Below are 27,988 nucleotides of genomic sequence, written 5' to 3'. Positions count from 1 at the left end.
GGGATTATAGAAAGCCATAGTTCACTTCTGAAAGGAAGGGTAAAGGGATACATTTATTAGAAAAGGAAGCTAAAGAATTAAAGATGGCAAGATTCTTTTAAAAGATTGAGCCTGAACTGAAAGCCTTTATCATGGCACACTCACAAATTGCCATTTATGGTACTGTTGGCTGAGCTTGGCCAAGTGGCAGGGATGCACATAAGGTGCTTCTTATGTTAGGGTGAGAGTGGCTGGACTTGGAAAAGATAGCTCGCCTGCAGCCTGCATGTAGATTCTGTAAGAAGTCCCACTGTTACTCAGAAAGCTCAGGACCCAGGATCAACATTCTCCTACTCATGCAGGATAAGTCACTCAAAGTAGTCCAGCTAGAAAGATCAGGTATCTGAGCAAGGCCAAGTTGACTTGTGATAAGCCACTTGTTTCTGGGTGATACAGCTCATTATCTAATAAGCATCATTCCTGATCATTAAAGCATAGGGATAAAAGCTCCTCTTGGAAGGATCCAGGGGATCTGCTGCTGGCAAAGTGTTGCTCAGTGTCAGAGTAGCAGATAGAATTGGACTTGATTCTGCAAGGCTTCATGACAATAGTCAGTATAAAGACTCTTAGAATAAGTTTTTTTAAAAGTTCCTCCATTTCTTCCCATGTTATGGGGAAAGGGCTTCAGCATTGTTTAGGACTGGCTTGCATATAATAGTAAAATGATAAGACATGTCAAATGGGGGAATAAAGCCCCAGAGCTCTCCCAGTTTGGGGAATCCATTATATCTTAGAAACAAGAGATTTATGTTTAAGATTACTGATCCACTAAATTTTTCTTCACTTACATTTGATTTTTCAAAGGTTGGACTTATTGGGAAATGGGGACAGTTCTGCTGTGACATTAAATACTATATTAAAAACTCACCTTGGTATTTAGTGCACTGACTTCCAGGGAATTTACTTAAGCCCACATTTCATTTTATTTTATTTTATTTTTTTAAACATCTTTATTGGAGTATAATTGCTTCACAATGGTGTGTTAGTTTCTGCTTTATAACAAAGTGAATCAGCTATACTTATACATATATCCCCATATCCCCTCCCTCTTGCATCTCCCTCCCACCCTCCCTATCCCACCCCTCTAGGTGGTCACAAAGCACCGAGCTGATCTCCCTGTGCTATGCGGCTGCTTCCCACTAGCTATCTGTTTTACATTTGGTAGTGTATATATGTCCTTGCCACTCTCTCACTTCATCCCAGCTTACCCTTCCCCCTCCCCACGTCCTCAAGTCCATTCTCTACGTCTGCATCTTTATTCCTGTCCTGTCCCTAGGTTCATGAGAACCACTTTTTTTCTTTTTTTAGATTCCATATATATGTGTTAGCATATGGTATTTGTTTTTCTCTTTCTGACTTACTTCACTCTGTATGACAGACTCTAGGTCCATCCACCTCACTACAAATAACTCAATTTTGTTTCTTTTAATAAGCCCACATTTCATTTTAATCAAAACCAAAAACTAGAAAATGTTATTCCCTAAATAGGCAACAATGTATTTTATTTTATAAGCACTGTAGAGATTTAGTAAATAGCATGTGTGATTAATTTAGAAACAACCTCTGACACTTGACTCAATACATGTAATAGCTTCCTTTTCATTTTTTATATGAGTTAAATGCAGACCAGGGAGCCACTGGGCAGTCAGTCCTGAGTAGGTTTGTAATCTTGGGCTCCATGGGAATATCTTTCATAAAAATAAAAAAGGAATGGGTTGATGTTTCTATTAAAAGATTCTGTAATGCTAGGACTTCTACACAGCTTAAATAATGGTTGGAGGGGGGGTTCATTGTTTGAGGAGAAATGCTCAAATGTTATTTTAGTCACTTGTGGCACCATTGGATTAGGGTGCACACTTGGCTTAGAATATCATTTACATCATTACTTTGTTCTGTTGAAGACCTATGGCATGCAAACAATTCAGCATACTCTTAAAAATACATGTAGTATGCCCAGTAAAATACATTGGCTAGCATAAAAATCAAAGGAAATAGTAGTTTGGAATATCGATCAACATTACTGGGGTTTTGAATTGTGAAATAATCAACAATCCTGCCCATCTTATCTCGGAAGATAAACTTGAACTTGTCACTAGTTTTCATTGTCAGGTCACTGTAGTCAGCGTTATCGCTGGAAATTTCAATGCTGGCAAAGCTGATCTTCCGTTTAAAGCTGGAGATGGAGCTGTTGATGATGTTAGTGATGTTGACTTCTTCCACTTCCTTCGCCTTCCCCTAGTTCATAAACAGGGCAGTTAGATTGATAGACTTGACTCAGCAAAATAAATAAGTGGGTATTTATATACTTAGAGGCCTTAGTATTGAATAATTAGGTTTAGGAGAGACCAGTACTGAGTGCCTCATAAATTGGCTGGTAAGCAAGATTTGGTAGTCCTATTATCCTGTTTATAGGCACCTGTCCCTAGGTCATCAGCTTGTATAATGGGAAGAATAACCATTGCCCATGCTAGGTGTGCAGAGCCGTGTGGTAAATGTTAATTGCTCAGACCCTGAAGCTAGCTGACCTGGGTTCAAATCCCATTCTGCCTCTCACTATTGTGAAATTTTAGTCACCTTAATCCCTTTAGAACTCAATTTCCTTGCCTGCAAAATGTTGATGACATTAATACTACCTCTTGAGACTGATGGGAAGATTAAATGGCATAAATTATGTAGAGCGTTTAGTAGGTGTTTGATGAATTCCATTCTATTCCTGGGAGGAGGGAGTAATTGATTATGAGAGTTAATAGAAATCAGCAGTGTCTTCAGGTCTTTGCCACACAAACAGAAATAGTGATGCTCCTTGCAATCCCATGGAGTTGCCATTCTCCACCATGGCTGGGACAACATAGACTTGGAAGAAAACTCCACGGTATGCAGAGACAACCTGGTCTGGGAAGAAAACTCCATGGGACACAGAGGCAACCTGGTGCCAGGGCAGAGTCTGGGTGGGGTGGCGGCAGCCATTGTTGACTCTTACTCAAGCAGCACATCAGAAGCAGCCCAGGACTCTGACAGTGGCTGATCCACCATAGCTCACCACCATACCCCATACACACAGAGAGTCCACACAAGTCCTGCTTGCCCTGTTGTTTGGCTCCCCGACAGGGCGGGGGTGGCAGAGGCTGGGGGAATGATCAGCTATGAAGGACAGAGGGAACTTGGACTCAAGGCTTCATCTGAGCAGAGTAAGGCCAACAATTGCTGGTGCCTGCACAGGCAAGTACATCGGAGGGCAGTACACTCGGCCCTCTCTCTGCAGCCTACCCAAGCCGAGAGCCCCCACAGGCCTCCCTTGCTTCAGGACTTCCCCAGTGCTGGGAGAGGGGAAAACATACATTTAAAGGGGACAGAACCAGCATGGGCCCAACCCTCAGGGCTTCTGCTCCAGCAACTTGGGATCAGATTCCACCACCAATAGGGTGGTGATGGCCACTGAGCAGAAGGGAAGTCACACTTCACAACAAGCTCTAGCTTTTAGCCCCTCCATTTCCAGTCCCACCTTCTGCCAAGGTGATAGCTGCCAGCACACCCTGAGGAAAGACATGACATGCATCAACACCAAATCCAGCAAAAGCAGTGGGCGCATGCACTCTGTGTAGGGACACATCCACATAAGGACGCCCATGCAAGACTGCAGTAGGTAACTGTTTCTCCTAAACTCATAGAGGCAGAGAAATTTAAGCAAAATGAAAAGGCAAAGGAACTGGTCTCTGTTGAAAGAGCAAGAGAAACCCCCTGAAAAAATAAATAATGAAACAGAAATAAACAATACCAGATAAAGAATTCATAACATTGGTAATAAGAATGTTAACTGAATTAGGGAAAAGAATAGATGAACGTGGTGAGAATTTTAACAAGGAACTTAAAAAATGTAAAGAAAGACCCAATCTTGGGAATTTCCTGGTGGTCCAGTGGTTAAGAGTCCATCCTTCCACTGCTGGGGGCCCAGATTCAATCCCTGGTCAGGGAACTAAGATCCCACAGGCCACATGGCATGGCCAAAAAAAGACCCAATCAGAAATGAAGAATTCAATACTGAAATAAAACTCACACTAGAAGGAATGAAGCAGACTAAATGATACAGAAAAATGCAGAAGTGGTCTAGAAGATAGAAAATGGAAATTACCCGATCAGAACAGCAAAAAGAAAAACAAATTAAAAAAAAATTAGAATAGTTTGAGAGATCTCTGGGATAACATCAAGTGTATCAATGTTCGCATTATAGGGGTCCCAGAAGGAGAAGAGAAAAAGAGAAGGGGATGGAAAATGTATTTGATGAAATTATGACTAAAAACTTCCCAGACCCAAAGAAGGACCAAATATCCAGGTACAGGGAATACAGAGGGTCCCAAGCAAACTGAACTCAAACAAACTCACACCAAGACATAATTAAAATTCCAAATGTTAAAGAGAGAATTCTAAAGGCAACGAGAAAAACAAAGAATCATATACAATGGAACCCACATAAGGCTATCAGCTGATTTCTCTGCAGAAACTTTGCAGGCCAGAAGGGTGTGGTATAATATAGTCAATGTGCTGAAAGGGAAAAACCTGCAACTTAGGTTATATTACCCAGCAGGATTATTATTTAGAATTGAAGAAGAGATAAAGAACTTCTAAGACAAGCAAAAACTAAAACAATCAATAATAAGCCTACCCTAGAAGAAATGTTAAAGGGTCTTCTCTAAGTGGAAAAGAAGAATCTACAGGAAAGGGAAAATCCCACTAGGAAAGGCAAATATATAGTAAGAATTGAGGATCAACCACTTAAGCCAGTGCGAAGATTAAAAGACAAAAAATTGTAAAAGCAACTATAACTGCAAAAAACAGTTGAAGGATAAACATGAGATGTAAAATATGACATCAGAAACACAAAATGTTGGGGAGGGGAGTAAAAAATGTAGATCTTTTACAGTGTGTTTGAACTTAAGTGACTACCAGTTTAAAACAAGTAGGTATAGTTATAGGTCAATATATATGAACCCCATGGTTGCTACAAGTCAAAAACCTACAATAGATACACAAAAACTAAAAAGAAAGGAACATAAGCATATTATTAAAGGAAATCATCAAACCACAAGGGAAGAAACAAAAAGAAGAACTGAGAAGAACTAGAAAAACAACTGGAAAAGAAGTAATAAAATGGTAATAAGTACATACCTATCAGTAGTTACTTTAAATGTCAGTGGACTAAATGCTTCAATCAAAAGACATAAGGTGGCTGATTGGATTAAAAAACAAGACCCACCTATATGCTGCCTACAAACGAGCTAAATACAGACAGACTGAAAGTGAAGGAATGGAAAAAGATATTTCATGCACACAGAAATGACAAGAAAGCCAGGGTAGCAATACTCATATCAAACAAAATAGACTTTAAAACAAAGTCCATAACGAAAGACAAAGAAGGATATTATATAATGATAAAGGGATCAATACAAGAAGAGGATATTACACTCGTTAGCATAAATGCACCTAATACAGAAGCACCAAAATATATAAAGCAAATACTAACAGACATAAAGGGAGAAATTGACAGTAATACAATAATAATGGGGGACTTTAACACCCCATTTACACCAATGGACAAATCATCCAGACAGAAAATCAGTAAGGAAACAGTGGTCTTAAATGACACATTAGAACAGTTAGACTTAATAGATATCTACGGGACATTCCATCCAAAAACAGGACAATAAACCTTCTTTTCATGTGCACATGGAACATTCTCCAGGATAGATCATATGCTAGGCCACAAAACAAGTCTCAGTAAATTTAAGAGGACAGAACTTATATCAAGCAGTTTTTCCAACCGCAACAGTATGAAACTAGAAACTAATTACAGGAAGAAAATTGGAAAAAAACAAAAACATTTGAAGACTAAACAAAATGCCACTAGAAAACCAATGGGTCAATGGATACATTTAAGAAGAAGTCAGAAAATACCTCGAGACAAATGAAAATGGAAACAAAACTTTCCAAAATCTATGGGATGCAGCAAAAGCAGTTCTAAGAATGAAGTTTATAGCAATACAGGCCTTTCTCAAGATACAAGAAAAGTCTCCGATAAACAATCTAACCTACCATCTAAAGGAATTAGAAAAAGATGAACAAGCAAAGCCTAAAGTTAGCAGAAGGAAGGAGATAATAAAGATCAGAGAGGAAATAAATAAAATAGAGGCCAAAAAAATAATAGGAAAGATCAATGAAACCAAGAGCTGTTTTTTTTTAAAAAGATAAACAAAATTGATATAAACCTTTTAGCCAAGCTCACCAAAAAGAAAAGAGAGAGAACCCAAATAAAATAAATGAAAGAGGAGAAATAATAACTGATACCACAGAGATACAAAAAATCATAAGAGAATACTACAAACAGTTATATGCCAACAAATTGGACAACCTAGAAGAAATGGACAAATTTCTAGAAACATCCAGCCTGCCAAGACTGAATCAAGAAGAAACAGATAATTTGAACAGACCAATCACTAGTAGTGAAATTGAATTTGTAAAAAACAAATAAACAAAACTAAACTAAAAAACCTCCCAGCAAACAACAGTCCAGGATCAGACTGCTTCACAGGGGAATTCTACCAAACATATAAAGAAGAGCTAATACCTATCCTTTACAAACTATTCCAAATAAACTGAAGAGGACAGAACACCCCCTATTTTATTTTATGAGGCCACCATTACCCTGATACCAAAACCAGGCAAAGACACTACAAAAAAAATTACAGTCCAATATCTCTGATGAATATAGATGCAAAAATCCTCAAGAAAATATTAGCAAACCAAATCCAACAATATATAAAAAGGATCATATACCATGATCAAGTGGGATTTATTCCAGGGATGCAACGATGGTTCAGTGTTTGCAAATCAATCAATGTAATACACCACATTAATAAAAAGAATGATAAATATCACATGATCATCTCAATAGATGCAGAAAAATCATGTGATAAAACATCCATTCATGATAAAAACTCTCATCAAAGTTGGTATAGAAGGAACATATTTCAAAATAATAAAGGCCAATTTTTACAAACCTACAGCTAACATCATACTCAATGATGAAAAGCTGAAAGACTTTCCTCTAAATTTAGGAACAAGATAAGGATGCCCACTCTTACCACTTCTATTTAACATAAATAAAAGACATCCAAATTGGAAGAGAAGAAGTAAAACTGTCACTACTTGCAGATGTCATGATACTTTATATAGAAAACCCTAAAATCTCCACCAAAAAATTATTAGAACTAATGAATTTAGTAAAGTTGCAGGATACAAGATTAATATACAGAAATTTGTTGCTTTTCTATGCACTAATAATGAACTATCAGAAAGAGAAAGCAAGAAAGCCATCCCATTTAAAATGGCATCAAAAAGAGTAAAATACCTAGGAATAAACTTAACCAAGGAGGTGAAAGACCTATACTCTGAAAACTATAAAACACTGATGAAGAAAACTAAATATGATACAGAGAAATGGGAAAATATCCCATGTTCATGAATTGGAAGACATAATATTGCTAAAATGTCCATATTACCTAAAGCAATCTACGTATTTAATGCAATCCCTATCAAAATACCCATGACGTTTTTCACAGAACTAGAACAAATAATCCTAAAATTCATATGGAACAAAAAAGACCCCAAATTGCCAAAGCAATCTTGAGAAAAATGAACAAAGCTTGAGGTATCACCCTCTCTGACTTTAGACTATACTATTATAAAGCTACAGTAATCAAAATAGCACTGGCACAAAAACAGACACACAGATCAATAGACCAGAACAGAGACCCCAGGAATAAACCCACTTACCTATGGTTAATTAATCTATGACAAAGGAGAAAAGAATATATAATGGAGAAAAGACAGTTACTTCAATAAGTGGTGCTGGGAAAACTGTACCGCTACATTTAAAAGAATGAAATTAGAACATTTTGTCACACCATACACAAAAATAAACTCAAAATGGATTAAAGACCTAAATGTAAGACCTGAAACCATAAAACTCCTGGAAGAGAACATAGGCAGAAAACTCTTTGACATAAATCATAGCAATATTTTTTGGATCACTTTCCTAAGACAAAAAGAAACAAAAGCAAAAATTAAACAAGTGGGGCCTGAAATTAAAAGCTTTTGCACAGCAAAGGAAGCTATCAATAAAATGAAAAGATAACTTACTGAATGGGAGATAATATTTCCAAATAATATGAACAACAAGGGGTTAGTATCCAAAATACATAAACAGGGACTTCCCTGGTGGCACAGTGGTTAAGAATCCACCTGCCAATGCAGGGGACACGGGTTCAAACCCTGGTCCAGGAAGATCCCACATGCCGCGGAGCAACTAAGCCCGTGTGCCACAACTACTGAGCTGCGCTCTAGAGTCTGCGAGCCACAGCTACTGAAGCCCACACACCTAGAGCCCATGCTCTGCAACAAGAGAAGCCACGGCAATGAGAAGCCCGCGCACCGCAATGAAGAACAGCCCCTCCTCGCCACAACTAGAGAAAGCCTGCACGCAGCAATGAAGACCCAATGCAGCCTAAAATAAATAAATAAATAAATAAATTTTTAAAAAAAGTAAGCTAAAAAACCAAAATAAAACAACAACAAAAAAACCCAAAATATATAAACAGCTCATACAACTCAATATCAAAAAAAACAAACAACCCAATCAAAAAAATGGGCAGAGGACCTGAACAGACATTTTTCCAAAGAAGACAAAAAGATGACTAACAGGAAAATGAAAAGATACTCAACATATCTAATTATTAGAAGAATGCAAATCAAAACAACAATAAGATATCACCTCACATCTGTCAAAACGGCTATCATCAAAAAGTCTACAAATAACAAATATTGGCTAGGATATGGAGAAAAGGGAATCCTTGTACACTGTTGGTGGGAATGTAAGTTGGGGCAGCCATTATGGAAAACAGTATGGAGGTTCCTCAAAAAACTGAAAATAGAACTACCATATGATCTAGCAATTGCACTCCTGGGTATATATCCAGGTAAAAATGAAAGCACTAATTCAAAAAGATACATGTATTCCAATGTTCACAGATGCACTATTTACAATAGCCAAGATATGGAAGCAACCCAAGTGTCCCTCAACAGACAAATGGATAAAGAATATGTGATATATATATATATATATGAAATATTAGCCAGCCATAAAAATGAATGAAATTTTGTCATTTGCAGTAATGTGGATGGATCTAGAGAATATTATGCTTAGTGGAATAAGTCAGACAGAGAGACAAATACTGTGTGATATCACTTATATGTGGAATCTAAAAAATAAAACAAACGAATGTAAATAGCAAAACAGAAACAGATTCACAGATATAGAAAACAAATTAGTGGTTATGAGAGGGGAGAAAGAAAGGGGAAGGGGCAAGATAGGAGTATGGGATAAAGTGATATAAACTACTGTGTATAAAATAGATAAGCAGCAAGGATATATTGTACAGAACAGGGAATATTAGCCATTATTTTGTAATAACTTTTAATGGAGTATAATGTATAAAAATACCGAATCATTATGCTGTACACCTGAAACTAATATAATATTGTAAATCAACTCTACTTCAATTAAAAAATAAATTTAATTTAAAAAATAAATACTTTAAAAAAAAAAAGGAAGCCTACAGGGAGTAAAATAAATGAAATACATATTCTTTGGCTGGCACATATGATCATTTGCCTTTGGTACTTGAGTAATATAACTGTGAAACCTTGTTCACAATAGTTAAACACAAGAGAAAAGGCAACTGGATCTTTGGGCTATTCTGAATCCTCATTTCCTCACCATTGGACCCTGTGCAGTCCTGGCACTTTGCTGAAGTAGGGCAGCTCTTCTGCACTGGATCCCTATCATTTTTTTAGCAGGAGCTTTAGTATGCTAACGTCTATCAAATTTGTTAGCAGGAGCTTTAGTATGCTAACATCTATCAAATTGGGCTTCCAGAGAATCCCAGGGTTCCGTAGGCCTGCAGAGAATAATAGTTAAGGGCATGGCCCGTTGCCCACTTCAAGTGGGAATAACAGGTAAGTGTCAGGCTTTGGAGCCAAGCAGATTTGGCTGGTGCGAATCCCAGCTCTGCCTCTTACTGTCTGTGTCCCCTTGGATAAGTCACTTATCTTCCCATACTCGGATCCCACAACTATAAAAATGGAGATAGCCTTACTGGGTTGTTATGGGCATTTTAAATGATATAATATTTTCAAAGAGCTTGTGACTGTGTCTGGCACATACATGCTCAATTGATAATAATCATTATTATTATTCTGAGAGCTGGACCATGGTGTTTCACAGCTAAGTCAGATAATAAGTCTTTCCCTGTTAGCAGAAAAATACGCTAATTACAAAATTTGCCACAATTTAATTTTTCCATACATTTTTCAGTAAACCATTACTTGTATAACTTAGGAAAACAAAAATGTGACAAAAGAATAAATATTAAATACATATTAATCTGCAACATAAGCAGCTGATCATGTTAGGTGTGATACTGGGTTTTTCCTGGATGCTTGTTCTTGCGGTTGTGATTTTATGTTGCATACAGATAACACCATTATTTTCTGCTGGAAATTTAAACATATTAATATCTCACTGTATTTGGTGAAAAGAGCAGTCTTTTTTAAAAGGTGTCATGACTTCCAGATTCCCCCAACTGAACAAGGATGACAATCACTGGTGCAAACTGAATCACTGGGGGTCAGGAACCAGGTCCAGGTCATCTCTACAGACCAGGCACAGGTGATGAATCACATATAGGGCCCTCAAAATTCTTACCCTATCTTTGGCTGCCATCTGCTGTAGGGAGCTGTAGTGGGCAACTGCATATTCCAGGAGGGCCCCAAACACGAAGCTAAAGCAGATCGCCAGGTACACGTCAATGGCCTTTATGAAGCAGTTGGTGTTCGGAAGAGAAGTGCGGGACCCAATCATCAGTGTGGTCATTGACAATACAGTGGTCACTCCTGGGAAAAAAAGTAAGCAATGTACCCACGTCAGTGGGCAGTGAACCTTCCATCACCCACTGGCAGACTGTCTCCCTTCAAGACTTGGCAAGGTGAGGACAGGACTCAGAAATAGAGCATAGCTCATTCTGAAAAGTCTGTGGCCTTCTGGAAAAGGGTTGATTTGTCTATTTTGTACAGATATGAGTGATATGATTTTCTAAATGTTTCGCCTTCTGTCTTCTCACTGGAGGGAGGAGTTCAGTAAACAAATAACAGACAATAGACCATCAAATCACAATTCTCCCTTATCTGTCACTGTCAAACACAAGTTTAAAAATGCATTATTCCTGGGCTTCCCTGGTGGCGCAGTGGTTGAGAATCTGCCTGTCAATGCAGGGGACACGGGTTCGAGCCCTGGTCTGGGAGGATCCCACATGCCGCGGAGCGACTGGGCCCGTGAGCCACAATTACTGAGCCTGCGCGTCTGGAGCCTGTGCTCCGCAACGGGGGAGGCCGCGATAGTGGGAAGCCCGCGCACCGCGATGAAGAGTGGCCCCCGCTTGCCACAACTAGAGAAAGCCCTCGCACAGAAACGAAGACCTAACACAGCCATAAAATAAATAAATAAAGAAAGAAAAAAGAAAAAAAAAAGACTTCCCTTTAAAAAAAAAATGCATTATTCCTAAAGTAGTCTCTCCATCTCTCTTTCTCTCTCTGTAAAAGTCTCTCAAGAAACCAGCTCCTGGAACTGCCCTGGGAATATCAATGAAAACAATGGTAGAAGGTAAAAAAAAATAAGGACCTAATAACCCAGTTCTTAGAAATCTCCCGTTGGAGCTACTTACCAATGCAGGTTCTTGCAGGAACTGAATCAAGGGAGATCCAAAATGAAACCCAGGATAACACCACCAGGAAAGTGGAAGGAACATAGGTTTCCAAAATGAAATACAGGACATTCCTCTGAAGCTCAAATTGCAAGACCAATCGTGTGTAATTTCCTGATAGGGTGAACAAGGGATAGGAAATCATGCCTGCTCACCTAGCAGAGTGGTTTCCCTGTGGGATGTTTAACTTCACTATATTCACGTTAAGCCATCTGTTGTTCACCAAAACATAGTTAATCATGAACTGTCATTATAGTTTCAATGAAAGAAATTGCGGTTGTAGAGAATGGGATTTATGGGAGTGCTGATGCCCCCACCCAGGATCCTCTTCTTGTGCCTTTCTCTGTCATAGTATTCCTGCAGCATCGTAACTGCTGGTTTCCTTGACATCTACTTCACTAGACTGTGAGCCCCTGAGGGACCTTTTCGGTAGTAGGTGTGGAGCAGGTAAAAGTGCCAAGCCCAAACCCTACTGCCCCACCGCACCTCAGAGGGGTTCCTGGGCCCCAAAGGGACCAAGAGGAAAAAAGATGATATTTCTGACTCAGAAAACAACTCAGCTATTTTGCTTTTGTGCAGTTTGTCCCATGAGTTACCTGTTTCCTGCTGCGATCTGGTAACTAATGTGAAATATTGTTGTATGGTGTACTGAGCAAGCCGCAGGTTCTCCAGCCCGCGCACAGAGTCGTTCCCTCTCAGCCAGCTGAACTCCACGTCATTCCCATCATAGCCCCCTGGCAAGTGAAACAGTGTCCTGATCAGCAGAAGGTAGCAGATTGAACTGGTCTGGAAAATGCTGTGATATGGAGGAAACAGAAGCTCTGTCTTGATGGTGCTAAGTCCAAGGATGATCCCATGCAAAATTTGGCATGATTTCTCAAGTGTAATTGCAGTGTCTACTCAGAATGAGATGACCTGCTAGGGCTTTTCACCATCAACTGAGAACCGTTTCTATGCTAAGCATCGAATAGACCTGGTAGATGATAAGCAACTAGAAATGGCCTCTATCATTATTTAAATGATATTTTTGAACACGTATCTGTGAACCCACAAAGGCCTGTGCTAGACATTGCTTTTCAGGACAGTCTAACACCTCGGAGGGGGTTCTCAGGGACTTTACAGTTGGTCTATTCATATTTTCATATTGGCATAAATGCAAAAACAAAAACAAAAAACCTTAAGCCAGCCACTTTATTGATGTATGTAAACATAGGTGCTTGATAAATCCCAAAGCAGTTTTACCAATATAGCTGATGATAGTAATAATAGCTACCTTTTATTAAACATTTATGTCCTTTACACATTATGTCTCTAAGGTTCTCGTGAGCTTGCAAGGTAGACCTGCATATTTCTTCATTATTTAAAGCTTTTTTAAAAAATAAAATAGAAATGGATCTTATACTTGATATATATAAAGTAGAGCTTACATTTTTCCTCAAATGTTATTATTCAATAAATGCTGTGCCTTAGAATTGAGGAACTATAATGTTTTGCCCATTTTATACATGAAAATTATCAGATTCTGAGAGGTTGCATAAGTTTCTCAGGATACCAGTGCAAATGAAAAACAAACCAGGATTGTACCTCAAGAAAGTTTAATACCAAAGCCCATGGATGATGATAATAATAATATCTATCATTTAGTAAGCAATTACCTTTCTAAGTGCTTTACAACATTATCATATCATTTAATCCTCCAATGATACCTTTCAGAAGATAGATGAATGGTTAATAAGCACATGAAAAGATGCTCAAAATCATTAGTCATTAGGGAAATGCAAATCAAAACCACAGTAAGATACCACTGCACATCCACTAGAATGGCTGTAATTAAAAAGACAGACAGCAACAGATGGTGAGAATGTGGAGAAGCTGGAACATTGCTGGTGGAAATGTAAAACGGTGCAACCACTTTGGAAAACAGTTTGGCAGTTTCTTGAAGACTTAAACATAAATTTAACCCAGCATTTCAGTCCTAAGTATCTGTCCAACAGAATCAAATCATGTCCACAAAAGGACCTGTACACAAATGTTACAGCAGCGTTATTCATAACAGCTGAAAGGCGGAAACAAGCCAAAGAGACTTGTTCTACTTGTATTCTTTTGTCTGGAATAAAAAGGAATAAAGCAGTAAAAAGGAATAAAGTACTGATATATGCTTCATCAAATATGAACTAAAAAACATTATGCTAAGTGAAAGAAGCTGGATGCAAAAGACCACATGTGGTATGATTCCATTTATATGCATCTAGAAAAGACATATTCATAGAGACAAAAGGTGTATTAGTGGTGGCCTGGGAGCTGGTGGTGGCAATGGGGAGTGACTGTAAATGGGCACTAGGAGTCTCTTTGGGGTGATGGAAATGTTCTAACAATGGAATGTGGCAACGGTTGCACAACTCAGAAAATTTACTAAAAACCTTTGAATTGTACACTTAAAAATGGTTGGATTTTATGGTATGTAATTTATACCTCAATAAAGCTGTTAAAAATAACTCTTTGAGTCAAATACTATTATTTTTCCTACTTCACTGATGAGGAAACTGAGGTTAATTCTACTCACCCAAAGTCACCCAGCCAGTGAATGGAAAAGCCCAGTGGTTCTGGTACCTGTGATCTTAAACCTGGAACTTCATTTTCCAAGGCTACTGGGAAATGGGATGCCAGTGTTGGGACTAACATTTTGTTAAGTCTTAACCTATGGTATCCACTGTCTGTCCGTGGTTATCTCCCCCTCCATAGGGGGGAGAAGTAGTCATGAGCTCTTAGAGGATTTCCAGGTAAAAATTGTCTGTGCGCTTTCCCTTGGAAGCACCCCCTCATTTACTGAAGCCAGCTGTCCAAATAGGCCTAGAATCCCAAAAGAAATATATCTAAAAAAGTGAGTTGTACAAGCCTCTACTTAGATACTTTGCTATTACAACTGGTAAATGTTCACAGTCATTACATTCTCACTGCTCTGTCCCTGAGTGGATATGGGCAATTGTGGGATGGTATCAATTCTTGTCTAGGGATGGTGTTCAGGAAAAATGCCCTTGGTGAGGTTTCTGTACCCAAATAACTTCTGATAAACATTCAATGAAAGCTTCCTCTGCTCACTGGGGATGATATTTATGCAAGCAGAGTGCTGAAGTTTCCAGAAGAATCTCACTCCTGGGATTTGAGATGAGCACAGCCACCCATGGAGGGCAATTTCTTTTTCTATGTGGGGCTGAAAATGAGTTCTCTTTTTGATAACCTCAAGTTTTAGTCTGCCCCCAAACAGCTGTATTGCTTCAAGAAGGTTTTGCATGCATTTAATCAATAAGGTAATTAATCTGCCTGCCTGAGTCTTTAATTAAATGTCTACCTCTGAAAAATGCTGCCTCATAATGGTTGTGTTTCTTGGATGTTAGCCACTTGTGTCCTTATGTAAGAAGTGCCCAGTGGTTTCCATCGCTTGACTGTAGGTTTTCCTTGCACGAGCCATGCCTTGATACCTTGATAACTCCTACATGTGGCATTTTCTTCCCAGAACACGTATCACAGGTGCCACCTCCCCATGGTGGGCATTTCACAGTGGTTTACTAAGGAATCATGGAGATCACTCACGGTGCCAGGAGTTCATTTGACACACATCAACTTAGAGTAAATCCTCCTTCCTCATCACAAGCAAACCCCCAGATTGCAGTTTAGATGCCCACTTGCTGACATTACTAGATTAAGCTTTATATATATATCAAACAATTTCTTTTAGAAGTTGGAAGCAGTCTTGCAATAAATGTCAATGATTGTTTTGTATACTTGCCATTTCTAACTTCTGCTGTGTTCTTTCTGGCTTCCATGAGTTAGCAGATTCTGAGGCCCCCTCCTAGTCCTATTGACCCCTGTTTGCTTGGCTGTCTTATCCACTTTTAGGTGGAAATATTTGGTGCCAATGCACAGTGGTCCTCTCCCAAAGATGTAATACTGTAAGGTTTGTTTTTGAGCAGTCTCCAAATCTCTCTGGATGTACACCCAGAAGGTCTGAACCCATTGTAATCAACATCAAGGAGAGAAAGGCCACTATGTATAGGACACTCTTCATGAAAGCACAGATCTAAGTCACCCCAGAAAATCATCTAAGGGGCCCACATGATGTATACTCACAGCTTTCAAGTTGCAACTTGCATGTCTGTGTGTCCATGGGGTATTTAGACAGGTCCATGTTACATGCAACGGTTGTTGTGATTCTAAGAAAGGAAAAATGGATTCATAGAGAGTGTTATGAGGATGCTATAGAAAGTATACACTCCCTCTTAAGGGCCACTCCAAGAGAACTTTCACCTTGACTCTTACAGTGAATGTGTGACTTGATGCCTGCGTTCAAAGCAGTCCTGAGTTTTCCTGTGCTAAGTGACATTTGTGAGACTCAGTTAAAGCTTGGGGTCCAGAGTGGAGGAAGTTGGAATGTTGGCAATTCAGAGGCAAACTTGCAACAACATTGCAGAACAGAATCATTCACTGGCTTGTTTGAGATGCTTTTGCATCCAGTTTTTAAATTTATTCTTCAGGAGAGACCCATGAGGAGTCCGTCCCTATGCAAAATGCTTCACATGAATTATCCCTTTGAATTTTTAAAGTAGCTTTACTAGGTAGGAAATATTATTATTCTCCTTTTGCTGCTGAGGAAACTGGAGCTCAGAGAGTCAAGTAACTTGCCTAAGGTCACAGAGCAAGAACTTGCCCCCAAATCTGTCTGACTCTAGAGCCAGGCTATTAATCATCATCCATCATTTGTAATCCTTGTACAGGATACTGTGTTATGTGCCATAATACAGACAGACACACACGCACATGCACATGCACACACACACACACGTGCTGTGGGAATACAAGGAAAGGGCACCTTAATATTGACTGGAGTTGGGGTCAAAGGAGAGGTCTGTTGGACTTCTTGAAAGAGGTGCTGGGGTTCTGGCTGTACTTTGCAAAATTCAGTGCAGCTGAGGAGTGTCAGATCAGCGGTCCAAAAGTTCAGTTCATTGCTTAGCTCAGTCCTTGTTTTATAACTTCAGCCTCTCACTTGGGATTTAAGATCAGCCTCATGAATATTTGGTTCCTGGCCTTCTGCTGAAGGCCTCTAGCAGTGTTTGCAGTCCTGGTCCAGCCCTGGCACAGGCAGCGATGAGTCCTCCGCCTGTGGGCTGCCTTACATAGCACTTTGGGGGCATCTTTCCTGTTCCTGCCAACCAGCGGCTTGATGAACAATTGGGTGGGAGGAAGTTTTGGCCTCAGGGATTTGTAGAAGGGGCAAAGGGGAGCCTGTGACTACAGGTGGTGAGGCTTGGAGGACTATGCTTTGCTTCTCCGTCTGTACAAGAATGACTCAGCTAAGTAAAGATGTATTCTGGAGCCACCGCCACCCCGCTGAGCCCCATGAAAGGAAAGTTCTTTGTATCACCTCTCTGTTTGCTCTTGCTGTTCCCCTTACCTCTTCTTGGCTAACTTCCTTTAACTCTTTAAGATTCAGCTCAGAGTCCTGTGAAAGCATCCTCTAACATCACCCCAAATCACTAACCTACTCTCCACCTTGGGGCCCCAGCGCCCTGACTTCCTTTCCTTATGTGTCTGTGTCAGGACAACGTCTTATTCGGCTCCATATCCTCAGTGTCCAGCACGGGCCTGGCACAGAGCACACATTCTCAGTAGATTCTTGTTGAGCCAAACTGGACTGAGAAAGGGCCCTTCTGCTCTGGGGACAGGGATCTAAGAAGGCAGGCACGTGAGAAGGGTAGGTGGTTATTCGAGCACTGTTCAGAATACCTTTGCCTTTCCTCCCAGCTCTTTCCCTCCAGCCCTGAGGTCGCAGGTGCCCAATTACCTGAGAGCATACAGGACTGTGCCGTTGGAGAAGAGGCGGATGAGCCTATTTCCCACAGTCACTTCATGGAGGAAGGACTTTTTGGACTCCACGATGTAAGTGTCGGGCACCCAGAGGAACTCCACTAGGCGTGCATCCAGAGTGAAGCTCTTGTTGCCTTCGAACACCAGCCGCTTGTCCGTCCAGCGCTGTCTGAGGTATATGGTGGCTGTGTAGTCCTGAGGGGGCAGCCGGGGGGAGGAAATGGATGGAGGGAGAAAGCTCAGAAAAGGGAAGGAGAAGGGTCAAGTATTACTCCCCTACCCCCCTCCACTGAGGTCAAGAGCACATACTACAGTAGACATGGGTAAATAAAGTTTGTCTTGAGGTGGTGGCCTGTAGCTATAGGAGAACAAAGCACCTCATTGATTCTGGATAGTAACGCCCACTGCCAAAAGGGGGCCCCACAGGAGCATGTTCAGGGTCTTAACTTACTTGCCCTCCATCACAAAGGCCACACCAAATTGTTGAAGGTTTTGGTGAGCAAGGTGCTTAGGTTGTCCAGGATTTACCCAGAGTCCACAGTGGACCCCCTTGGCAAACTGCCTTTAGTGTCACCTTATCTATAATGTGTTGTCTTAAGTGAGAGGATGGTTGAAAGCAGTTATGTGATTGTTGGTTTTCATCAGCTTGTCTCCCACTCTGTGAGGGACCATGTGACATTCAGGCTTCCCCCCTGCACTTTTATTCTTTTCCCCCACTTTTATCCCTCACCAAATACACCCACTCCACTCCCTCATTTCTCCCCTCCTAGCCTTTGAATCCACTTTCCTTCTGATACTCAGAAGATCTGTTTTACAAGCATCTTCCACTGTCTTGGGTTTCAGGATAGGTCTCCAGCTTCTGCCATTCCAAGTAAGTCTCTGTTCTGCTTTGAGTAGCTAGAACATATATCCTCATAAAACACAGGAGAGGGGCTCCTTGGGTGGAAGACGAGGGGGCCACACTTACCATGTTACTCTCTGAAATACTGGAAATACTTGCAATGTCCAGAGTCAGTGCTATCTGAACAGGTTCTCCTAAGAATGAAGAAAAACCAGAAAGACCTCCATAGAAACACAAACAGATTTCCTAACCCTACATTAGCACAATTTAAAAATATGCATATATTAGAAAATTATGCCTATTGGAAACTTTTAAACAATTTAGAAGTATATAAAATACTTCTAAATAAAAGGTTAATTTCTGTCCTCCCCATCTCAGGAGGAACCACTACGTAGAGTGTGCCTCCCTTTTGTATGAAAAAAATGCACAAATATGTAGTTAGCTAAATACATAAGAGAGAGACCACACTGTATTAATTAGTGTGTATTTTAAAGAATGTAGCGGTATTTGCTACTTCTTTTTGTTTTTTTGGTTTTTTTGCTACTTCTTACTTGGAGGATTTTTTCCTATGGTGCTTGCAAGGGACTCATTAGAAATGTAGTAGAGATTTGGGAATTTGTACACAAATATATTTCCCCCTCCCCAACCAAGTAAATTTACCACAAGGTGGCATTCAAGACTGCTCATGGTTGAGCTCCCGCTCACCTCCTGACACTTCCCTCCTCTTCCTTTATTCTCCAGGAACCCTAAACTATTTAGAACTGCAGAGCTGTCCACGTTTCGTCTGGTGTGCAGATGTTGGGCCTCAATCCTGGAGTCCCAGCAGATGGGCCAAACTCCTGTGAGTGCCTGTCTTAGCTCTCAGGACTGAGGTTTGGGAGCCTCCATTCTCGGCGGCCAGGCCAGGCCAGGGACGTTTACTCCTCCTTAGACTGGACATGTGGAACAAAAGCCCAGGAGTCAGAAAGATGTGAGTTTCGTCGATCTGGGAAAAGTTACCAGATCCTTCAGAACTGCAGTTTTCTCACCTGCAGGTTTGAATATAATGCTAATGACATCAGAGGGTCACGGACAGGGTTAAATGAGACTAGGTGTGTGACAGCTTCTTTGCAGGGTGGTGGCAAGCGAGAATGGACGTGAAGTGCCTGCCTAGCTGGGCATCTAGAAGGTGCTCAAAAATAATTATCTGTACAAAGCCCCCAGCATTGTTCCTGTCACATCCTTCCAGGCACTCAGTAAACAGCATTTCCCTTCCCTTCCCCTCTCCTCCGTGATCTTAGCTAATTCTGGAAAAGGAAAATCTTTCCTCACCAGGTTAACAGATGGAGTAGCATTCACTTGCAAGATAACTGGGGGCGCCTCAGGGAACTCTGACAACGCATTAACCAGGAAAAGGAGAGGCCAAATTCAAAGGACACTTAGAAACAGCAAACTGGGGGGAATCAGACAGAGCAGCCTAATTATCGATTGAAGGAAACCAAGCCACAGGATATAGGTAAGAATTTGGAAGGGGAGTTTTAAAGCCAATGCAATTAACAATAATTAACTTAATACTTAGTGTTAATACTTGGTGGGAAAGGGGGAGATCTTTGAGGGCAGACCCTGGCAGGTGCTGAAGGAGTTATGGTGCTAAGTGGCTTTCTGCCCCTCAAGGCAGCAAGGTGCAGCGTTAAGAAGAGGAGCTTAGAGTCAGAGTGTTTGAAACCTCTGCTGGCCACATCATAGCAGTGTGACCTTGAACAAATTGCTAAACCTCTCTGTTCTACAGTTTCTTACCTGTAAAATAGAGCTACTAATGCTAGCCATCAAGGGTTGGGTTGGGAAGGTTACAGGATCTATTTTATGTGCCTGGAACACAGTGGGCAATGGGTCAGTGCTGGTTGCCCCCCTCCCCGCCCCTTGAGAAACATGGAGAATGGAAAACACACAAGAGCTCCAGCCTCAGTGTGGGTTTTTGTTTGTTTGTTTAGTTTGTTTCTAGGTAGTCTAGTCTAGGCCTTGCTTCAGTTGGCTTTTTTATGGACCGGAGTTTGCTCCTTCTTTCCCTTGAGTTATAAAAGTTAGCTGTGCCACCAGAGGGCAGCTTTCTCCTAGGAAAGAGGTCAAAGCCAGGTTCTGGGCGGAGTTCAGGAGGGCCTGTTTGCAAACCTGTGCTGTCCAGCTCAGTCCCTGAAAAACCCTATAGAGGTCTTGTCGCTCAAGGACATCAGGGTCCGAGAACTGGGTGGACAGACATTACGGAGAGCAACACTCCCTCCGTGGGCCTCAAGGCTGCCTTGTAAATGTAGGTTCTGTAGAAGGCAGAGTGCCACAGGCTCGTGACAAGGGGTGGGGGTTGTGCCTTCCCCTCCTTTTGACTGACGACCCCTTGCCCCATTTTTGCCCCAGGTGGATCTGGGCCTCACGTCCCCTTAGGTCCATTCCAGGCTCAGAATGGGCACCTTGCCCTAGGACTCTGCACCTTGTTGGCCCGTGAGCAAGCAACAAAAAGGGCAGTGTCCTGGCCTAATTGTTTGGGATCTGGGAGGCAGAGAAATTGTTGGGTGGACCCAACCAGATGTGGAGACTCATGTGCTTGTCATTAGTGTTCAGTTGGTCCTGGGAAAACCAGAGGAGGTTGAAGCCCCCCAAGGTCCCTTAACATAAGGACCTCAAATCCTAATTGTGTGGCCAGGAAGATGCATCTCTCAGATCTCCAACCGAAGGGGGTGTGATTGGCCCCAGATGCTGTGCTCTGAAATCTTCCACCACACTGGCTCGGAGGCCATGCTTCCCATGGGCTGCATCCCACCAGGGACTGAGCGTGGCAGCAATACTAAGGCAGGCCTGTTCCTGGGAGGCACAGAGATGGGAGACTCCTCTGATGGGAACTTTAGCTCAAGAACTCCCTGGTGGCCTTTCCAAACACACTTAGAATTGCACTGTAGTCTAAGACTCCTCCACCAGCCTTCCTTCCCTCCCTCCCTCCTTCCACTGGGGTCAGACCTGCATTGCGGTCTGACAGCTCTCCAGCTTCCTTCTCTTCCTGCCCCATATTTTGTCATAGATATGGCCCCAATAAATATCTTGCACAGATAATCCCCTCCCAGTGTCTGTTCCTCAGAGGACCTGGACTGACCCACTAATCCTAGATCTGACCAGAGAATTTTATCATGTGAAGGGAGGAGCAAGAAGGAAAGGGATTAAAATAGACTGCATCCTGATGCTGTATTTACACACTTCATTTCATTCAGTCCTCCCTGTGAGGCAGATGATATGCCCCCCAATTACAGAAAGGGAAACTGAGGCTCAGAAAGCTAAGATGCTTGCCCAGCAGTAAAGCCAGGAGCCAAACTTAGGTTTGTTCCACTCCAAGGCTCTTTCTACTAGTTTCTGCTCGAGGTAATTAAGACGTTAGTGACCATGTTGGTTCAGTCTTGCATTTTACAGACAGAGAGGCTGAGACCCTGTGAGGAGGTATGTGGTGGCCTCATTCCTTCCCTCCTTGCCTCATTCTTTCAACAAATATTAATTGATAACTTGCTATCTGTTAAGTACCGAGATGCTGCTGGGGTTGGTGAGGTAAATAAAGCAAGACTTCCCCAGGGGACTGCAGCCTAGAGCTGAGACAGACATAAAGCCAGTGACAGTATCACCCGGTAATGGCTATGATTTGGAGATATGTTCAAAACAAAGTGTGAAGAAAGGGGATGGGGCCTGGAGGAATCTGGGTGGGCTGCTCAGAAGAGGAAGCCTTTGATCTAAGACATGAGGAAAACTGGCATTTCACCAGGGAGTCAAATTGGAACAAGCCATTCTTAACAGGTTAACAGTCTCAGCAAAAAGCATGGAGACCAGGGAGGCCAAGGAGGTCAGGGGGCACATTTGTAGCAGGGCATAGTGGGGAGATGAGACTGACAGACAGATAGAGGCTGGGCTGGGAAGCGCCTGGTGTGCCATGCAAAGGGCTCTGGACTGTATGCTGAGGATGCTGGGAAGCAGGCAGGTATTCTGAGCAGGCAAAGGACCCAGGGGGGTCATCCAGGTGGCAGAGTAGAGGGTTAGCCTTGAGGAAGCAGGCTGAGGCAGGAGGACCAGGTGGAGTAGTCCTGGTGAGGCATGGTGGGTTCCTTGAATAATGACACTGGAGGTGTGGGCAGAAGGCGGACAGCTTGTGTGAGGTTGTGAGGAGGCTCTAGTAACCTCCTCAGTGGGGAGGAGTATTTCTGTATCCTGCAGGTGGATAGACCAGAGAAAGTGCTTTCTCCAAGGTAGCGTGAAAAATCATTGGCAGCTGTTTGTATCCATCACTGCCACTCCTTAACAGGTTGCAGGTCAGAAAACGCAGTCGACTAAGACCTCCTGAAACACTCGTCTGCATATTGTCTCTGTTCCTATCTTTTTGAATTGATGTCCTGGGCAAAAAGAATGACCTACCACCAAAGTTGGGCCTGAGAAACTTGTTATATCCTGCTGTGAGATTCTCAAAGCCAGGCAGGGACAGCTTGTCACTTCTGCGGGCCTTGATGTTAAACTGATTCCCCTGGATGCACATCCTGTAAAAGAAAACGGGTTTCGGTGCACATGCTTGTTTACGTGTGGATAAACATGCATACACACAGACTTGAGCTTGTGTTTGCATGTCTGTGTGTGGTTGTACTCAGATACGAGCAGTAACTTCCCCAAAGAGAAATCTCTGATTTTCAGCTGCTGAATTAACACGTCCCTGTCCCACTCCATTTTATTACCCATTTACTATATATCACAGTGTCGTGCTAATTTGGGAACACTCCAAGCACCTTCCCCCCAAACCCAAGGGGTTCATCCATCTATGACCGTTTTGGAAGCTTGACTTCTCCAGATAGAATAACTGGCAAGAAGTTGCATTTGTCCTGGCGCGTCAGGGAGGTGAAGGCCTGACGTTCTGTCTCACCGTTGCTAAGTAGAAAGCGCTGCTGCCCCTCCCACCACATGCAAAACCCAAAGCAGTTCAGCTCAAAGCCACCGTGGGGTAGCAAAGCTCACCTTCCAGTGAGGAGACTCAGACACATGAAGGTCAAGTGGAGACTGTGCCTCATGTTGAGGAGCTGCTTATGCAGAGAGGGGCTGAAGTAGAAATACCTGGGGAAACAGATGGGGTAGGTGAGAGGCAGACAACCCAAAAGGCTCACCTCCTCCCAGCCCAGCTTCTCTGTCCTGTGGGGTGTCAGTTACAGCATTTTCTCCACGTCTGTGGGGAGCAGCCTCTTCCCACACCTTTCCGTTTCAGCTCCTGCCCACTGAGTGTCATCCAGGAGTGACTTCATTTTGAAGGATCATATTTTAAATCCAGCCCAAATAAAGGCTGAGGACTTGTTTAGAGAGTGGTTCACCAGAGCAGAAATGTAGCTGGTCCATCCTGAGCTGCACATCTGGGGAGCCCCAGGACTGTCCTCACCCTGTCCTTGTCCTGACTTTGCCAGGAAGGACATCCTCGACTACACACTCCCCCCGACCATGCCATGTATCTGAGGGTCTAGGCCTGTTAAGCAGGTCACGTAGCCAGGAAATGAAAACTTCCCAAGGACCTCCATGTGCCAAGGAATGTGTTAGGTACTTTCCCACAGATCTTCTTGCTCTATCCTCACAACGGCCTTGTGAGATGGGCAGGTTAACCCCTGCATTGTGTTGAGGAAACAGAACTCACGGAAAGGTCACTGTGCCAGTGAATGTCAGAGGAGACTCTGAGGCCAGGGCTGGCCGCCTCAAGACCCAGTCACACTGGCTGCTCTCCCAGCCTCCTGGACCTGCTCCCTGGGTGCTTTGAAGCAGTTCAGCTGCTGTGGGTGAGCATTGTATGCGTGCGGACTGTCAGGGTAGGCATGGCCCAGAGGCATGGCCTCCTCAGGTTTGGGAGCTGCTGTCAGATGTCTCTGAGAGAGCACCAGACAGCCAGGCAGGCGAGCCTGTGACCCGTCATGCTGGTGACAGCAGAGTGGAGGTTCTCGGGGTGGGGGTGAGGGCTCAGGTCCCATTCCCAGGCAGATCCAGGTTGGGTCATCCCCTCCGCTTTGGTAGCTTCTGTGAACCAGGCCACTTTCTAGAGTCTTGCCATTCTGGGGCTTGGGTGCAATTCAGCCATTAATTAACATTATTTTACTTACAAAACAAATACATGCTTATTGTAGAAATGGAAATGAGGTAGAGGTGTATACAGTCAGAAGTGTAAATCTCAGTGATGTGTCATTGTAGGGTTATCAATTTAACAAACGTACACTCTGGTGGGGCACATTGATGGTGCAGGAGGCCGCCCACGTGTATGGGGCTCAGTTTTGCTGTGAACTTAAAACTTCTCTGCAAAGTAAACTCTCTTAAAAAAACAGTGTAAATCCCTCCCTCACTTCTTTCTAGTCTCATACCTCCGAGATGATCACTGTTAACAGTTGTTTTATCCAAACATCCACTATGTTTATATATAAACATATACCTTTGCAGGAAGAAAAATATTTAACAGCAAAATTGGGATGATAGCGTGCATATTTTTTTGCTATTTACATTTTCACTTAATGATAAAAGCAAATCTTTATTGAATATTGAATGCATGCTTGTACTGTGCCAAGAACCTCTCCAGTCCTCACAACAACTTTTTGAAGTAGTAACTACCATTCTCATTTTACAGATGAAGAAACTGAGGCTTAGAGAGGATAAGAAAAGTCCCAAGGTTACATAGCACGTGAGGGGCAGAAGTGAATCCAGGTAAGCTGAGCCAAGAGCTTTTTTTTTTTTTTTAGCATTTTAATGGTTTTGTTTATTTCACTTGCACCTTTTTTAAAAAAAATTGAAGTATACTTGATTTACAAGTACTTTTAATCACTGCACCTGACACATGCTCTTTCCCAATGTCAGTGGGACCTTTCCATGTCAGGTCCTATAGATCTGCCTCATTCTTTCTGATGGCAGCAAGGTATTTCATAAGATCAATGTACTAACATTTATGTAACACATGTCCTATATAGACACTAAGTTATTTCCAAATTTTTTACTGTTACAAAATCAGTAATGAACATCTTTGCACATATGTAGGCTCCTGTAATTCTGCACTCTGTCATGTTTCTCTACCTCAGTCTTTTCCTTCTCACGCATCAACAATACCATTATCAATCCACCAATGGTCATAATCAAACTTTCTCCCTTTAGTTCATTTCCTCAACCCTTGTCCTTCCCCTTATCCCCAGCATTGAGTTTAAGAAGGAGAGGTAGTTCCGACATGTGCAGGTTTCCACTCCCATTCCCAGAATCGCCATCACATAAATACTGTGAGCTCCAAACTTGTCATATTAGCCTCCTTCCTACACAGGCACTGTTCCCCTGTCATCAGTCTCTTCAGTATAGACAGAAACACTTGTGGGGAAGCAGGAGTGGAGCCTGAATTAGGTTGAGGTGAGGAAAGGCATTATTACCATGGGTCCACCTTGAGAAAATCACAGAAGATGAAGGTGTGTGGTGTGTGTCCTGGGTGGCAACACAGACAGGGACACCTGTGGCTCGAGTATCAGACAGAAGGTGCTCTACTCTTACTCTGCGCTTGCTCTGAGATTGTATTACTTCTCCCTGAGGTTCAGTTCCCTCCACTGTAAAAGGGATAGGAATCAATAGTTCTTCAGATGATGGTGAGACCTGATACAAAGTAGGTGCTCAGCAAATTCCAGACCCGGCCCCCTTCCCTCAGTCCCAGCAGGGCTTATATTTGGATCCCCTTCCCTTGCCTCCCTTCAGGCACCGGGAGGGGCCAGCAGTTCCCTTACCAGACAGCTGCCAAGGCTCCGTTAGGACAGGTCCTTCAGGTCTTCACGCTGGGCTTTCAGGTAGGGCATGGTCTTCTGGGTCCCCGAGATTCTCCCCATCATCAGCCCTGACCCCCTGGGTGCAGGCACACAGTCACTCTCTGATGGAGTGGATCTCTCTGTGGGAAAGACAGAGCTGCAAGACCAGCCAGGCAGACAGGTGGGTGGAGCCTCTCCCAGCTCCTCCTCTGGGTGGAGCTCTGACCAGGTTCTGGGTGTCTGTGGGAATCCTCAGCTCTGGCTAGGGCTGCTGGCTGCCAGGCGTTTGATTCTGAGTTGTGTCTCAGCCATGCTCCTGGGCCACAGCCAGAAAGACTCTTAAGATCAAAGACCCATGAAAGTCAAATAAAATGGGTAATGCCACCCATCATGTCTGGAAGATGAGTCTCCAGTTTTGAATTTGGAGGACACCCCTCTGTCCTGGTATAATGGAATGGGGGTTTGCAGTGCGTATGACCTTGGACAAGCCACTCCACCTCCCTAGTCTTCAGCTTCCCATCCATAAAATAGAACTTGACCATTTCTAAAATTCTGATTCCTGGTTACGTATTTGAAAAGCTTCTTTGGGATCAATAGAGAGCCTTGTCTATGTAAAAGGAGACTTGCAAATGCCAGGACCTCGTGCTTTCCACTCTGGGAAGTTTCAAAAAGAGACATAGGGGTCAAGAGAATGGGGGATAGAGGCTGAGCAGGCCAACCCAGGAAGAGGTAGGAGAGACTCTGGGGGAAATTTGGCTAGATTTCTAGGTTGCTCCCCCTTCCCCATCCCTACCCCTCACACAGAGGATTTTCCATTCCCCACAAAGTCCATTTTAGGAGCATCCTTCTTCCATGGCCAGTTGAACCTCCTAACAGAAGTGCTTCACAGTGTTCTATGAGCCCTGAGTCCTCCCTGTCACTATAGCCAGTGGCCTCGAAACTCACTCTTGGCTCCAGCCCTGTGGGAAGGCACAAGGAATTCCCTGGAGGCTTGGCCTTGCACCCTGAGAGAGCTGGGAACCAGGAAGGGAGTCAGATGGAGAGGCCCAGGAGAGAGCTGAGTTTGTGGCAAGAGGCCCTGCAGCACCTCCTACCCTCTTGACATCATTGCTGAGCTCCTGCCCAGACCCCTGCCTGTCTTGGAGATGGGAAGGTGGGGAGATAGGGAGACAGTAGAAGAGGGAGCAAATGGAGCTTCAGGAAGTGAAAGGAGGTAGGAAGGATGGAGTGGGCCTCCATGTACAATGCCCCATAGATGCCTTTGGCTCCAAACTAGTTTCCTTAGCGTGCCCCTGGACCCCGGCCAGCCTCGCAAACATTTCTGTGCTGGTTGGTGGGGAGTAGGTGCCTGAAGAGAAAGCTCTTTGATTTCTCCTGAGAGGCCTCACTTTCACCTGAGAAACTTGAAGGCATCTGGAAAAGGAATGGCTGAGGATCCAGTTTCAGGTTCTCAATGAATGGAAAGTAGTTTGGGGCTTTTCTCAGAATTTCCAAGATGTTCTTACATAAAACAAAGGCTCAAAAGTAACAAAGACAGTTTGGGGCTGGGAGATGGGGATGGGAGGAGTGGGTATCCTCTGGCTCAGGAACAG

General features: G+C 42.8%; 1 protein-coding gene across 2 annotated transcripts; it reads right to left on the bottom strand.

The window, feature by feature from the left end:
* Nucleotides 1-1,971: 1,971 nt before the first annotated feature.
* Nucleotides 1,972-23,672, bottom strand: LOC118893306 (gamma-aminobutyric acid type A receptor subunit pi). Of its 2 annotated transcripts, XM_036848690.1 has the most exons (9): nucleotides 23,620-23,672; nucleotides 23,032-23,150; nucleotides 18,742-18,809; nucleotides 17,752-17,969; nucleotides 16,038-16,120; nucleotides 12,506-12,643; nucleotides 11,871-12,023; nucleotides 10,856-11,043; nucleotides 1,972-2,274 (listed from the first exon to the last, which is right to left on the bottom strand). In XM_036848690.1, the coding sequence occupies exons 1-9, from the start codon at nucleotides 23,670-23,672 to the stop codon at nucleotides 1,972-1,974; spliced, it is 1,323 nt and encodes a 440-aa protein (XP_036704585.1). The 2 variants fall into 2 exon arrangements, with proteins under 2 accessions (XP_036704585.1, XP_036704586.1); XM_036848691.1 differs by lacking the exon at nucleotides 10,856-11,043 and having other exon boundaries at nucleotides 2,158-2,274.
* Between the last annotated feature and the right edge of the window lie 4,316 nt (nucleotides 23,673-27,988).

The sequence above is a fragment of the Balaenoptera musculus genome, chromosome 3, assembly GCF_009873245.2.
Source record: "Balaenoptera musculus isolate JJ_BM4_2016_0621 chromosome 3, mBalMus1.pri.v3, whole genome shotgun sequence".
Taxonomy (NCBI): domain Eukaryota; kingdom Metazoa; phylum Chordata; class Mammalia; order Artiodactyla; family Balaenopteridae; genus Balaenoptera; species Balaenoptera musculus.
The sequence above is the reverse complement of the archived record's forward strand: the minus strand, read 5'-3'. Positions and strand labels throughout refer to the sequence as shown.

Coding starts and splice junctions, on each gene's coding strand:
- LOC118893306 (XM_036848690.1), bottom strand. CDS start 23,672: ATGAGGCACAGTCTCCACTTGACCTTCATGTGTCTGAGTCTCCTCACT. Junction 17,970..18,741: donor GTATTTCAGAGAGTAACATG/GTAAGTGTGGCC, acceptor CTGCCCCCTCAG/GACTACACAGCCACCATATA. Junction 12,644..16,037: donor CAAGTTGCAACTTGAAAGCT/GTGAGTATACAT, acceptor TTCACTTGCCAG/GGGGCTATGATGGGAATGAC.